The sequence below is a fragment of the Monopterus albus genome, unplaced genomic scaffold (genome assembly GCF_001952655.1).
Source record: "Monopterus albus unplaced genomic scaffold, M_albus_1.0 scaffold283.1, whole genome shotgun sequence".
NCBI classification, from domain to species: domain Eukaryota; kingdom Metazoa; phylum Chordata; class Actinopteri; order Synbranchiformes; family Synbranchidae; genus Monopterus; species Monopterus albus.
The window spans coordinates 365164-379205 of NW_018128163.1; the positions used below are offsets into that span (position 1 = coordinate 365164).

Below are 14042 nucleotides of genomic sequence, written 5' to 3' on the forward strand. Positions count from 1 at the left end.
CTTGATTTATATAATTTAGGTGGGTGGGGGGCAGACACAGTCTCTATGGGGTACTGGGAGCGTTGGGTGGGTAGCAGCTGCAAGGAGACAGCAGAGAGGCGTGTAAGACTGTGACCCTGCATCCTGGACTCAACTCTGGGTTGTCATAATTTAGGTTGTAAAACAAACTCGTCCAGATTTCTAGATAAGAGAGCCGCACCACCCAAAGTGGGATGGATGCCGTCTCTGCTAATCAGACCAGGTTTTCCCCAAAATGTTTTCCAGTTGTCTATGAAGCCCACGTTATTTTCTGGGCACCACCTAGACAGCCAGCGGTTGAATGACGACATGCGGCTAAACATGTCATCACTGGTCACATTGGGTAGGGGTCCAGAGAAAACTACGGAGTCCGACATTGTTTTAGCGAAGTTACACACCGACTCAACATTAATTTTGATTTTGACTGGCGAAGTCGGGAGTCATTAGTGCTGATGTGAATAACAACCTTACTGTATTTACGCTTATCCTTAGTCAGCAGCTTCAAATAGGATTCAATGTCGCCCGCTCTGGCCCCAGGAAAACATTTGACTATGGCCGCCGGTGTCTCTAGCTTCACGTTTCTGACTATGGAGTCTCCAATTACCAGAGTTGTTTTCTCAGCGGGTGTGTCGCTGAGTGGGGAAAATCGATTTGAAACGTGAACAGGCAGGTGATGCTCCGTGGACATTCGTTTGGAGCTACGACTCTTGCGAACTGTCACCCAGCCACCTGTCTGAGATCCCGGCTGCTCGGGAAGCTGTGGGGGGTGATTACCGCAGAGTCAGGAAACAGCAGTCCGTCAACTTTCCGCCTGCGAGCTGAGCTCGTGAAGTCAGTAACTGAAATGCTAACATTGACAGCACTATGCCTCTGAGAGTCTGGAAGACCTTTCACTTTTAATCTGATGAGCTCCTTCAGTTCTGAGCGACTGTTTCTCAGGTGAAAGGTGAAACATCTTGAAATTCATCAAACAAGTCCTGTTGTCAGCTTTAGCACACACAGGTGTGAGTCAGCATTTCACATCATCTCAGCATCAGTGATGGTCCAGTTTGGCTACAGTTGTAGTAAAGATGTAGTTCATTTTAATATTTGTCAAATAAATCAGTAAATATTTTAAGAGTTATCAGTTCTTATTGATATTCATTGGCTATGTGTTGGCTAATTGCCATCCAAGCCTGTTGGCTTTTCAACCCGTGTGCAGTAGATCAGGTGAGTTTCTGTCATTAAAAAGTGTGAAAAGGATCATCATCTGTGGTTTGACAGTGTTGAATATTAAGTTGTTTGAGACATTGTAACTGAAGCACCAGCACCGTTTTCTATGCACTTATAAGGAATATAACTTTCACTCAGATTAAAGCATCAGCACTGTTTTATATAAATGTACTAATAAGAAATGTAACCTTCAATTCAGCAGTGTGTGTGCTCACTTAATCACAGAATGTACTTTGGTATTAAGGAATTGTGCTTGGAACAGCTCTGATGCAGGGGAGTTATTTTTGGGGAACTAATGATAAATTCCAGCTGCATAATAAAGAATGTGTGTGACTGAAATTCTTTCCACTATCTGGACTCGAGAAGGAGTCTGGGACTTCACAACAGGCTCAGAACACAAACAAGAGTTTATTTCCTACTTCTGGCAGTCATTTACTTATCCACTGCTCACTCTTGGTCCAGAGGTCACTGCCGTGGTATATCAATTTATTCATCTGTAGAATAGCGTGTTTCCCTTTCTGACCGTTGTCCGTGTGCAGTGAGTGTGCGACCTCTCTCTCCATGGCAGCCATGAAGGAGTTTCTGAAAAAGAAGAAGATCATTGTGAGTATCGATTCTCGTGGTGAGTTTTGATGCAGAGTCAGAGACGTTTACATGTGTTTGATGCTGAATAAAATACTGCAGAATACAGGATATGCCCCGGTAGGTGGATTTTTATTCATCTTTAGACATTTCGCTGAGGACGCTGCTCTTTAATCAGGAGCTCCTGCTCCTCATCTTAATCTGGGTTTAGTAAACCCAGAAGGCCCTTCAGTTAATGCTGCATAATAATTGGTGTTTGCAGCTGGATGTAACTTATTTTTAATAAGTCAGAGGGGATGTTATAAATTCCTCCCAGAAAAGATGGCAGACAGGTCTCTCTTTAGCCAGATCTATATATACAGCTTGATATCACAATAGGGTGTATTGTTATATACAATACATTTTCTGGAAAATCAGTAGCGAAACTGTTGATGCACAAATTAAGGAACTTTGCCACATTAATGCAAAAAATCATGTTGATAGCAGTCTGTCAAATCCGGACTGTGTGCACTTAGTTACTACTGCCTTACATACATAAGGCCATGCACATGCACATTGCAAATTCCTTGTGTGTCCAACACACCTGGCCACTAAAGCTGATTCTGATTCTGAAAATCTAACTTTTTTTGTTACCATATACAGTCCTGTACCTTAAAGAGTAACAACACTTTTTGCAGCAGAGCCTGCACCCTAGTACCTAACACACAAAGTTTCTAAACTAATTTTTAACAAATGATTACACAGCCTGCACTGCGGAACAATTCTCATCATGCACATTTGCAGCATTTTTGAAAGCTGCTGCTTATTTGATTTGTTCAGAAGACACTGGATGCCTGCAATGCAGTTCAGCAACCAACACCAAAATGCGGGACAGTTATCAATTATTGAGCTAAGATTTCAGACCAATCGCTAAGTTGTCTTTTGAAAGACTTTTATGAAAAACATCTTGGTAACAAACATGTGAAAATAATCTGATCTTACTTTGGTCAGTGGAAACAGATATTTAGTGGATAAAGTTATTTAATCAAAATCAAAGCCTTTCACAGTCCAATAATTTAGGCAAATGTACAGCTTAGCCTTAAATCACATATCAGACAGAGAAATGTGTAGGACAGTTGTAAAATGAATAATACTGAACAAATATGCAACAGCCATTCCTTTGTGGCCACACTGTAAATAGTTTTGTTGCGCTTGATCAGCTAGAGATGGACTTAGATCAACACTACACCTTCAAAATAACCACCATTTATTGGTTATAAGAGCAACAGAAACTAGCAGTGACATGTTCTGACTGCACAGTTATGTGAAAGATGTTGCAGGCAGGCTGCATTCCACTGGCACAGGTCATGTACTATTCTTACTGTAATTATTGTGGCTGCCAGGGGACACCACTGTGTCTCCACTGGAAATTTCTGTTCCTTTGGTTGTTTGTGTGTGTGGTGCACAAACACTGTTGGCTGCGCCTCAGAGAGAAAAGAGGGTGTGTTTGGTTATCAAACCTGTCTCATCTTGTAAGGTAAGAATTTACTGACAGCTTCACATCACACTTTAATCTGCACATAAAAATCTGTTTTTGTGTGTGTGCTGTTTTTGTTTTTGTGCAACAGATCGGCATCTTGGCTGTGTCGATTGTAACCATAATTCTTGGTCTCGGACTTGGTCTTGGACTTGACTTGCAGAAATGCCAAAACAAAGGTGTTGTCAGACACACAACATGAACACATATACAGTATGTCTCTGCACACTCACATACTTCACAAACCTTTTTATTGAGCGGAGGTAAACAGTTTTTCCTGTCCTCAAACAGTCTTGTTTAGACTAATTTCACAGCAACACTTAATGTTGACTGCAACATTTGTTTGCCATGTGCTTTGCCTATGTGCCCCTTTTCATACTTGGCCAGCCGGCCAAGATGTGGGTTCTATTTCTGAAGTGGCCAAATTAAATATGTGCTCTCTCTGAGGATGCGTGATGATGGAGAGTTTCATGCCCAAGAAATTAACATGAAAATTGTTTACAAATCAGTTTAAAGCTACTCTGTCTTATTTCAGCCTTGAGCATCTAGCGAGACTCAAGACAAACTGACACCAAATATGGGACAAACAGATACGAGGACAGCCTGAAAACATAAGGCAACAAAAGATGGGATTTCTTTTGCAGGGTGGCATGGTGGACAGTGGTTAAGAAGGTTCTGGGTTCAAGCCCCGGCCAACTCGGAGCCTTCTTGTGTGGAGTGTGCTTGTTCTCCCTGTGTCTGTCTGGGTTCTCTCCGAGTACTCCGGCTTCCTCACACAGTCCAAAGACATGCAGCTTAGGTTGACTGGTGACTCTAAATTGCCCGTGAGTGTGGGAGTGAGTGTGGTTGTTTGTCTACATGTCAGCCCTGTTTTATTTTTGCATTGAATCTATTTTATTTTAGTTATTTATCATGATTTTATTCTGCCTGTGTAAAGTACTTTGGTCAGCTGGATGTTGTTTTTAAAGTGCTATATAAATAAATTTGATTTGATTTGATTTGAGCCCTGTGAGGGTGGACCCCTCCTCTCACCCAGTGTGAGCTGGGACTGGTTCCGACCCCTACCCCCAGCTACCCTGTTCAGATGTATACACGATGGATGGATTTGTTTTGAGATGTAGTGGTTTCATAATGCTGCCACTAGATGTAACAAATGAGCCGTATTGTATTAATCACTAAACTTCCCAAAGTGTCTTAACCAAGGAAAACACCTATTTTCTATTGTTGTCACAAATAGCCACAAACATTTGATCCTTAACTTTGTTTTGTTCTGCTGAGCGGCAAACAAAACGCTATTTGAGTAGCCTTCTCAAATTTCCTGAAGATCAACATTCGTTAGAGATGACAGTGTCATGGGTCATTCTCACATACTTTTGTAAGTTGGAAAAACCTTGACACCATCATGTGCCACAGTAGGAGAGAGGAGAAGTGTTTGGTTCAGCGTCAGCCGTTTGTGTTCAGAGGTTTACTAAGCAATCGTGAAAAACACATCACACGGAAAAATGTGATGCTTAGTGGGTTGTTTCAGTCCATGTGCTTTGATTAGCAGTTGTGAGTCAAGTGAGGTCCTGGCCTCCTGTTTCCACATAAGGCCTGAAGTTTTGGCTCTGCGTTGTGCTCCGTTTCTGAGCTGTCCCTGGTAGGGTAATGGTTAAGGCACAGCACTCTTGCTACAGCCTGGGTTCAAGTCAGGGTTTCATCAGGAAGAGCATTCAGCATAAAATGTGCACCAAATGTCAACATGCAAGTCGTCAGTGTGGCAATTCACTGTGGTGACCCCTAATGGGAAAAGCTGAAAGTGACATCGTGCTACATTTCTGGAAGACTCAACAAGTGGCAAGATTCAGATAGGCATTTCTTTGCTCTTCTAAGCACAGGCCTCAAAGATAAGCCCCCTCTTTTTTTTACATTCGTATGTCCTGCGTCAAAGCTGATTAATGTTTCACTTGCTGCATGCCTAGTCCTTATCTGGTTTTCTAAACATTGGGATGAGATTAACTGCATGGTTAAGGAAAGCCCCTGGGTTCAGTTAAAAAACTGTCAATAAAAGGTACAACAGCACACAGGGGACACAGTCTCTGGTTGTCCCAAGTGCTTCTAATTTTCTATGCTTCATAAACATTAGACTTTAATGGCCACTAAATGTTAGCTTGCAGATCCACACTCCAGTCCAGTTGGTGGTGGTAAGGCACCGTTTTTTTGTTTGACAAACACCTTAAAACTCCAAGAACAATAACACCAAGGCAGCCATTGGGCTGCAATATGAAGACCACTGGCATGTCACAGTTTTACAGTTCTTATTGTGACATTACTACATTTTACGCTGTGGACCAGTGATGCTATTTTCATGTGAAACTGGGCTGGCGTTTCATGTGTGATGGATCTCATGGTCATGCTGTCCCTTAAATTTTGGGAAACTTAAATTTTCTACTTCTTGCCAATATACTGTGTCATATTCTGTATGTCAGAGTTTACAAGACCTGCTTTATCATCTTGAATAGTGTTATTGCTTCCTTCTGTAGTGAGTCACACCTTGTGACACATGAGAATCTCTCTTCACATCACGAGTTGTTTGACTTGAAATGTGACTATATGAGCATTTCTCGTATGACAGGCGCACATACAGTGAAAGGCTCTGACTTCCCCCACAGAGGGAGAAACAATAACTCAAGTGATTCTTATGATTTTGAATGTCTGAAATTTTAGTTAAAGAAAAATCAAAATATTGCGAGGGTTTTAATAACTCTAAAAATAGTCTGAGCTATTTGGGCAACCTTAAATCTATATAAAAATAAATGTTTTGCAAAAATGTATTAATGTCCAAGTGAAGCTATAACCATAAAACGTATTTTAAAATCCTTGTATTTAGATAAAATAATCATTATTCTGAGAAAAAGTCATAGAGCTGCAGTTTTGTGAAAGATGACAGTATTTCATAAAAAGAGTTGTAATATTTAAAGAATATTCAAGTTCCTTTATTCAGTGTTTTATACATTTTTAATACATCTAAGTTGTCAGAATGTCATGATGATGAAGTAGGTTACAGTATATAAAAAATAAAATCTTCAGAGCGCATTACACATTTAATAAAACTTTAGCATCTATATATACTGTATGTAACAATAAATTATTACCATTACAAGATCAAAACGGTTGCTGAGAAAATCAGGGCTTATGTTCTTTGGTATAGGTTGGGCTGTTACTGAGCTCAGTTACACAAACATGTTTGGTGATAAGTGGTGTTGACTAACCTGACAGCAACTGCTGTGAGTCAGTGTGTCTCCCCTTCAGTCATAAATTAAACAAACAGCAACTTCAGACAAATAACCAAGCCCAAGTTGACAGTATCAGAATGTCCCGCAGGCCACCAATACCCAGGGGAGGGAAATACTCTCTTCTGCATCACTGGATTTAGACTGGTTTAACACCATGTGTTTATAGTATGACAACTTTAATATAGCACCACTGGACACACATTTCCACTATATTCCCAAATATTCATTATTGAGGCCAAATGTGGATTAATCCACCACTGAAAATAGTCCCCAGCAAGGCACTATTTTCTTCTGTTTAAGTAAAGTGTGCTGCCTGCAGTAAATTAAATGTGAATCCATGTTTTTAAAGACTTTTGTCTTAGCCACTGGGCTTGGAGAGCCACAGACAGGGTAGAGAAGTTAGAAACCACTGAGAGCTGAACTAACACTTTGGGTCTTCTTGTGGGATTTCTGGACAATTAGAAGGAAAAAAACTGAATACAAGCTTTATTCTTTGCTGACCAATAAGAACAATAGTAGATTTGACAGGTGATGTCTCACTTAACCACATTTGAGTGTGTCCTGGAGCGTGACTGAAGTAGATCCCTACAGGCTAGCAGTAGCTAGCATGCTAACTGCTAGGTAGAGCTAATATAGCACAAAGTATAGGGAGAGTGTGGACAGGAATATAATGGCCATTGTAACACCATATCTGTTGCATTTATCCCTCACACATCCTGCAGATATCGGTGCTACGAGCCCTATGACAGCGAGATCCCCGGCTGCAGATGTGACGAGAACTGTATTACCAGTAACAGCTGCTGCTACGACTACCATGCCATCTGCACCACCCCAAGTACGACACTGTTTCTGACCTCTGCCCTTCAGTTTAGTTTCTGTAACAATGGTCGTCTCCAATGCAGTGATCTGGAGACAAGCAGATGTAGCAATCACCTCTCATGTTATTATACTGTCATATTATTCCATCTGTGTCTTTTCATATTCGGTGGGATAATTGTTTGTTTCAGCTGAGCAGTGGGGATGCACAAAGCTACGCTGTGGAGAGAAGAGGCTGACGCAGAGCAAATGCCACTGCTCCGATGACTGTGTCGCTGCAGGAGACTGCTGCACAAACTACAAACATGTGTGCCACGGTGAGAATTTAAAGAAATCTCAAGCAAGATGTGGTTAAGTAAGGGCTTTTTTTCCATTGATGCACATTTAATGTCTGGCACTTGCTCTGACTGTGTCCACAAAAGCTTTTAAAATCTTTTAGACCAAAAACTTTTTGCTGGAGGTGAGATATCATCCTGAAGTCCCTCTGAATGATTGAAATGAGAATACAAAAAACTGACCTAGACATCATGTGATGTACATGTTTGTCTGTGCACATTTATATCTTGAAACTAACTCTATCACTGATGTTCTCCACCCTGCTGTAGGAGAGAGACAGTGGGTGGAGGAGGAGTGTGAGGACCTGTCAGCCCCCACATGTCCAGCAAGGTCAGCTATTTTCAAATGATGACATGTAAAATAACATGAAGTTCCCAGTTTTGCCAAATGATTATAATAATTTGTGGTAGAAGACACAGCTATCTACATTTCACAGTTGGTGTGTGTCGACTCCATCATTCATCTTGTTGTTTTAAATGCAGTAACTCTAGCTAAACTCTGCTTCTATATCTGTCTGTACATGTCTGTTCTCTACCTGGATTAATGCTTTTTGTCATAGCTTTAAGCAGCAGCCGCTGCTCCTCATCTCTCTGGACGGACTGAGAGCTGAGTACCTGCAGACGTGGAGCACTCTTGTCCCTGTGCTGAACAAACTGAGTTAGTGTTCACCTCATTAAGCTTGCTTGCCCATCTTGATTCCCTGAGGGCCAAAAAGATGAGATACTAGTTGCTCTTATGCACATATGGTAGATTTCTAACACAGCCGTTCACTTTGAGAAACCCCGGGGTTCATTAAAGAAGGAAAAAGAAATAAATTTGCCCCCGCCCCCCCATCTTACACACGCACACAGATTCCTTGCCTTTTGTACTGCTTGTGAGTGATTCCAAGTGAAATGATAATATTTTGATTTCCTGACAAACACTTTGAGATATTTATAAACTAATGAAGCTTTTTTGGATGAGAGAACAAAACCTCTTGAAGACCAAACAAGTCCAACTGTGTTTGAACTGTGAATTCTATTAACGCAGGTGAGATCTGGACTTTGCGCTTTACACAGCATTTATGGTTACATATTTCTGTCGACTGTTTTCTAAACACCATCCATTTAAATGTGTGGTCCATTAAATACAATTTGTACTATTTTTGATGAGGATTCAAAAGCGTGTGTGTGTTTACTGTGAGTCACCCTTATGAATTTACGTAGCTGCATGCAGGGCAGTGATACTCACACTGTCACTGTGAAGAAGCCTTTATTGGATGCAATGTTTTCCAGCACAGTGCTCCCTAATCTGGTTTGTATCATGTCCTCTACATCACAGAGAAGTGTGGAACCTCAGCTCCGTACATGCAGGCAGCATTTCCCAGCAAGACTTTCCCCAATCACTACACTATTGTTACGGTAAAGACACCAGACAGCCACCCTACTGCACATGCATGCAGTCATACACATATGCAGAAACAGACCATGTACAGTGGACATGCTTGTATGCATATTTCACACTTACGATATGTAGCAGCTCTTGTTGAAAACTCCCACTCTTTGGCGAGTTTCACGTTTTCAAGAACACTCCCTGGCCTCTTACCTTATAAGCAGACATACTGCTGTTCATTTCAGACTGCAGGTAAAAGCTTTAACTGTTGTTACAGATTTTCTTGTGCAGAGCCGCCACTCTGATTTGTGTTGCTGCTTTTGTGTTCCCACACCCTAAAGGATGCTCTTTTTTAGCCATGTTAGCAGTGTGGCTTTAGAAAATGCGACATCAGTCTGTCAGATGGTCCAGGATGAATCCTAACCACTCAGGACCTATAGCATCATTGACGAAACCTGTAGTGAAAGATCTTGGGGTGATGTTTGATAAAGAGATTAGCTCATTTGTGTTTTTTCCAAATGTGATTTCTGAATAAAGTGAAGTCTCTTTTTTCTCTAAATGACTTTTAAATTGCTATAATTGTCAGCTCTAGGCTTGACGACTGTAATTTGCTGTACTCTGGAGTCAGGCGATTTCCTCTTTCCAGAATGGTGCTGCTCACATTTTGACGATGAGGGTATAAACCCTATAGAGGCCTCCCTTCACTGGCTTCCAGTTTTGCTTTAGAATTGAGTTCAAGTTGCTGATTTTAGTTCTCAAGGCTTTAAATAGCCTGGCACCTCAGTACCTCAGTGATCTCATATGATGGCACACACACACACACACCAGTTAGATCTCTTAGATCACTGAGTATGTACAGTATTTACTAGAGGTACCAAGGTCTTGCTTGTTAGATCTGTTACACAAATCTTTGCTTAAGACTTATTTTCTAGGGCTTCTGACAACTAATGGAGTTTGATACTTTTACCAGTGTTTGCTTTTATTATTATTTTCTTCAGATTTGACATGTTTTAGCTCTGCTTCCTTTATTTTATTTGTGTAAAGTACTTTGGTCAATGAGGTGCTGTTTTAAAGAGCCATATAAATAAATGTTTGATTTGATTTTTGTGATCCCATGACTTTTCTCTAAACCCACCATTTGATATTTCTGGTTTAGGATGAAATTACTCAAATTTCCATCTTGAGCCAATATCAGGTTCAGGTTTGTTCAGTACTTTGGCCAATTCTCAGGAAATCTAGTGACACTCCTATCAGTTTTGATCATACATTTTCTAACATGGAAAACTTTACAGCTGTGAACTTTTAGCATGTTTGATTGCTGCTGTTAGCATGTTAACGCACAGAGCTGCAGTCTTGTTGCTTTGATGCAACACATCAGTCATGACACTGAACCAAAAGGCATTCTAGTGAAACATAGTGTTTGTGTTGAAATGTGGTTCTGGAGCTATTTCAGAGCTCATTTTGGCAGCTGTTTTAGGCTGAGCAAGACAAGATAAAGCAGTTTTATCGGAAGTGAGACAATAGCAGCTACAGTACAGACAAGGTTTACACCCAGTGCGAAACATCTTTTGACCCTTTGCTTTTTTTAATACACACACAAGCTGTGGCAGGCGGTATTGCTTATCTAGCAAGTATGCAAGTGTCCTATGACAGACACATGGCTCACTCATTCATTCATTGATTTATTCAAGTATCAGCGTAATTTCAGTTAGTACTGATAAATCCAAGGTGCTTATGTGAGATGAATCAACACTGATATATCCATCCTGAGTCATCTCTTGCACTTTCACTGACTTATTTCATAGACAATTGGTTTCTGTCTACAGTAAATAACTGTCACACATACTTCTCTCCTCTCCTCTCAGGGTCTCTATCCAGAGTCCAATGGTTTGATTGACAACACTATGTATGACCCAGTGTTTGACACCACCTTCAGTCTGTCCAGTCCAGAGAAAGAGAACCCTGACTGGTACCTTGGTCAGCCTGTGAGTCCTGCTGGGTTTGATACATGGAAATTAAATGAGCTTCAACAAGGGCAAAGGAAATGAAATAACAGAATTTCAAGCAGTTCTATGCACGTCTGTGTGACCCATAGTAAAGTGATCATATGTCCTGTTTGTGTGTGCAGGTCTGGCACACAGCAAAGTACCAGGGACTGAAGTCTGGCACCTTTTTCTGGCCAGGATCAGATGTCAAAATCAACGGTAGTTTTCCCAACATCTTTAAACATTACAACGGGTAAGACTGTGATTTATTTTTTTCAAAAACATGCTAGTGAATGAATGTGGGTTTTGAGGTATCACATATGTCTACAGCCCTAATTGTGCACCATCACCAAACCACAGTCAGTCAATCTCCCACACAGTATACATTAGTCAGGGGCTTGTACTTATTTCTTTAGAATTACAGCTAGTGAGGTGGACCCAGGTAAAGCCAGATGCAGGCACAGACCAGGGGGCAGGAAGAAAGTGAAACTAGGGGAGTTAAAGGGTAAAGGGTCTGAGAAAGTTAATGGGCTGGTGGCCTAAGGCAGAAGCGGAGTGATGGATGTTCTAACAGGAGATGAGAACCTGAGATGGTAGCTGAGATGCAGGCTGAAGTTCACTGATTGGTTCAGACGGCTGGTCTAGTCAGTAGTGGAATCAGAGCTGATGAGGCTGTAGCATACAGAGAACCAGAAGAAGACTGGGGAAACTGGCAGCAGGTTTAAACAGTTGGCCAGAACCATGATGCAGCAGTGTGGTTGCAACAGAGCACAGTATAAGTGGCTTCTTGATAATGGAATGAGATGCAGCTGGTGCAGTGCTGCTCCAGCTCCAACACACCAGTCTCCACTCCTACAGTCAAACAGACAGACACACAGCAGAAGGAGAGAGACAATACTAGAGGCAGGTCAGGCTGATCCAGAATGGAATGACAGTGGTTACAGAAGCTGATGTGTCAATGTCAGTATAGCAACAAATTTTGCAGAGTTGCTGCAGTAATGCTACAAGTTGAGCTGCTGCTGCAGTATCAAGGTGGCTGCTCAGGTCAGGTGTGTTTCCTCTTTGTCTATGCTGTACTATAGCTCCACAATCAATGAAGACTCATTATCCAGAGTGCAAAGAGCTCAGACTGAATTTTTTGATTCAATTTAATTCAATTCAATTCAACTTTATTTGTATAGCACCAAATAACAAAAGTAATCTCAGGACACCCTACAAAGTCAGGTCTAGAATTTACTATTATTATCATTATAGACAATGAAACACTGGGCAGGTCGATGTGACCGGTGACTGCTTATCAGAAACATAGAGCTCCAGAACCAGGGCAACCTGCAGAAAGGTACAGGGAGAGAGGAGACACACAGTTAGTGATGCTTAGTGGTGGCATATAGATACAGTAGATGGAGAGAGAGGAGAGACACTCAGAGCATCATGGGGCCCCAGCAGCCCAGGCCTATAGCAGCATAACTAAGGGAAGGCTCAGGGTCACTGTACTAAACACTAAATCAGACAAAGTCTGAGAATTCACTTAAAAATTCTGAATAAGGAGCAGGTGGACAGTAAACAATAACAAACAGAACTGGTTTTTGAGTTTTCCAGTTTGGGTGTGAGACTTGGGATGAGGCTTTCAAACAAGTTATAACTATGTTTAGGTCCAGGGCTAATTAATGGGCTTGAGTGGAAGATGGCTGCCACACCTCCACCTCGGCCTGTGACAGTTACTGTGACTAGGTGGGGTGGATTCATTTAGGCTGACATGTTCTTCCTGCTGTAACCAGGTTTCAATAAGACACAATAAATCTATGTGATATTTCATTCTATAAGAGGAGTAGTCTTAATTTTAATTAGGTTCTTATGAATAACTCCTATTGAGCTGATTTTTGATTTATATAATTTAGGTGGTCGTGGGGCAGACAGTCTCTATGGGGTACTGGGAGTGTTGGGTGCAGAGACATAGAGAGGCGTGTAAGACTGACCCTGTGTTCTGGTCTCAACTCTGGGTTGTCATAATTCAGGTTGTAAAATAAACTAGTCCATGTTTCTAGATAAGAGAGCTGCACCATCCAAAGTGGGATGGATGCCGACTCTGCATTTCCTCAAAATGTTTTCCAGTTGTCTATGAAGCCCACATCGTTTTCTGGACACCACCTGTCGTCACTGGTCAGACTGGGAATGGGTCCAGAGAAAACTGACATTGTTTTAGTGAAGTTACACACCGACTCAACATTAATTTTAGTGACCTCAGACTGGCTACAGATAGGACTCGATGTCGTCCGCTCTGGCTGCAGGAATACATCTGACTATGACCGCAGGTGTCTCTAACTTCACAGTAAAGACTATGGAGTCGCCAATTACCAGAGTTGTCTTCTCAAACAGGCAGGCAGGCAATGCACCGTAGGTATTTGTTTATAGCTACGGCACCTCTTTCCCACACTCCCCATCACACTGGACTGTTGACCCCAAATACTTAAGCTCCTGCACCTTCTTGACCTCAGCCCCCTGTAACCTCACTGTTCCACTTCCCTCCCTCTCGTTCATACACATGTATTCTGTCTTAGCACGACTGACTTTCATTCCTCTTCTTTCCAGAGCAGACCTCCACCTTTCCAGGTGTTCCTCCACCTGCTCTCTGCTCTCACTACAGATCACAATGTCATCCGCAAACATCATTGTCCACGGAGATTCCTGTCTGACCTCATCTGTCAACCTGTCCATCACCATAGCAAACAAGAAGGGACTCAAAGCCGATCCTTGATGTAGCCCCACCTCCACCTTGAACTCCTCTGTCTGACCTACAGCACATCTCACTACTGTCGTACTCCTCTCATACATATCCTGAACTACTCTGACGTACTTCTCTGCCACTCCTGACATCCTCATACAGTACCATAGCTCCTCTCTCGGCACTCTGTCGTACGCTTTCTCTAAATC

General features: G+C 41.8%; 1 protein-coding gene across 2 annotated transcripts in view; it reads left to right on the top strand.

Annotated features, from left to right (window-relative positions):
- Nucleotides 1-1599: 1599 nt before the first annotated feature.
- Nucleotides 1600-14042, top strand: part of LOC109973202 (venom phosphodiesterase 1) — a 30673-nt gene continuing 18230 nt past the window's right edge. The window contains exons 1-9 of one of the 2 annotated variants that reach the window (XM_020622608.1): nucleotides 1600-1833; nucleotides 3420-3507; nucleotides 7326-7438; nucleotides 7611-7736; nucleotides 8025-8085; nucleotides 8315-8412; nucleotides 9076-9155; nucleotides 10992-11111; nucleotides 11255-11364. In XM_020622608.1, coding sequence (XP_020478264.1) covers nucleotides 3494-3507; nucleotides 7326-7438; nucleotides 7611-7736; nucleotides 8025-8085; nucleotides 8315-8412; nucleotides 9076-9155; nucleotides 10992-11111; nucleotides 11255-11364 — 722 coding nt within the window. In that variant the 5' untranslated portion in view covers nucleotides 1600-1833; nucleotides 3420-3493. Of the gene's footprint in view, nucleotides 1834-2890; nucleotides 3329-3419; nucleotides 3508-7325; nucleotides 7439-7610; nucleotides 7737-8024; nucleotides 8086-8314; nucleotides 8413-9075; nucleotides 9156-10991; nucleotides 11112-11254; nucleotides 11365-14042 lie in introns of those variants that run through there. The other variant, XM_020622609.1, reaches the window with a different exon arrangement.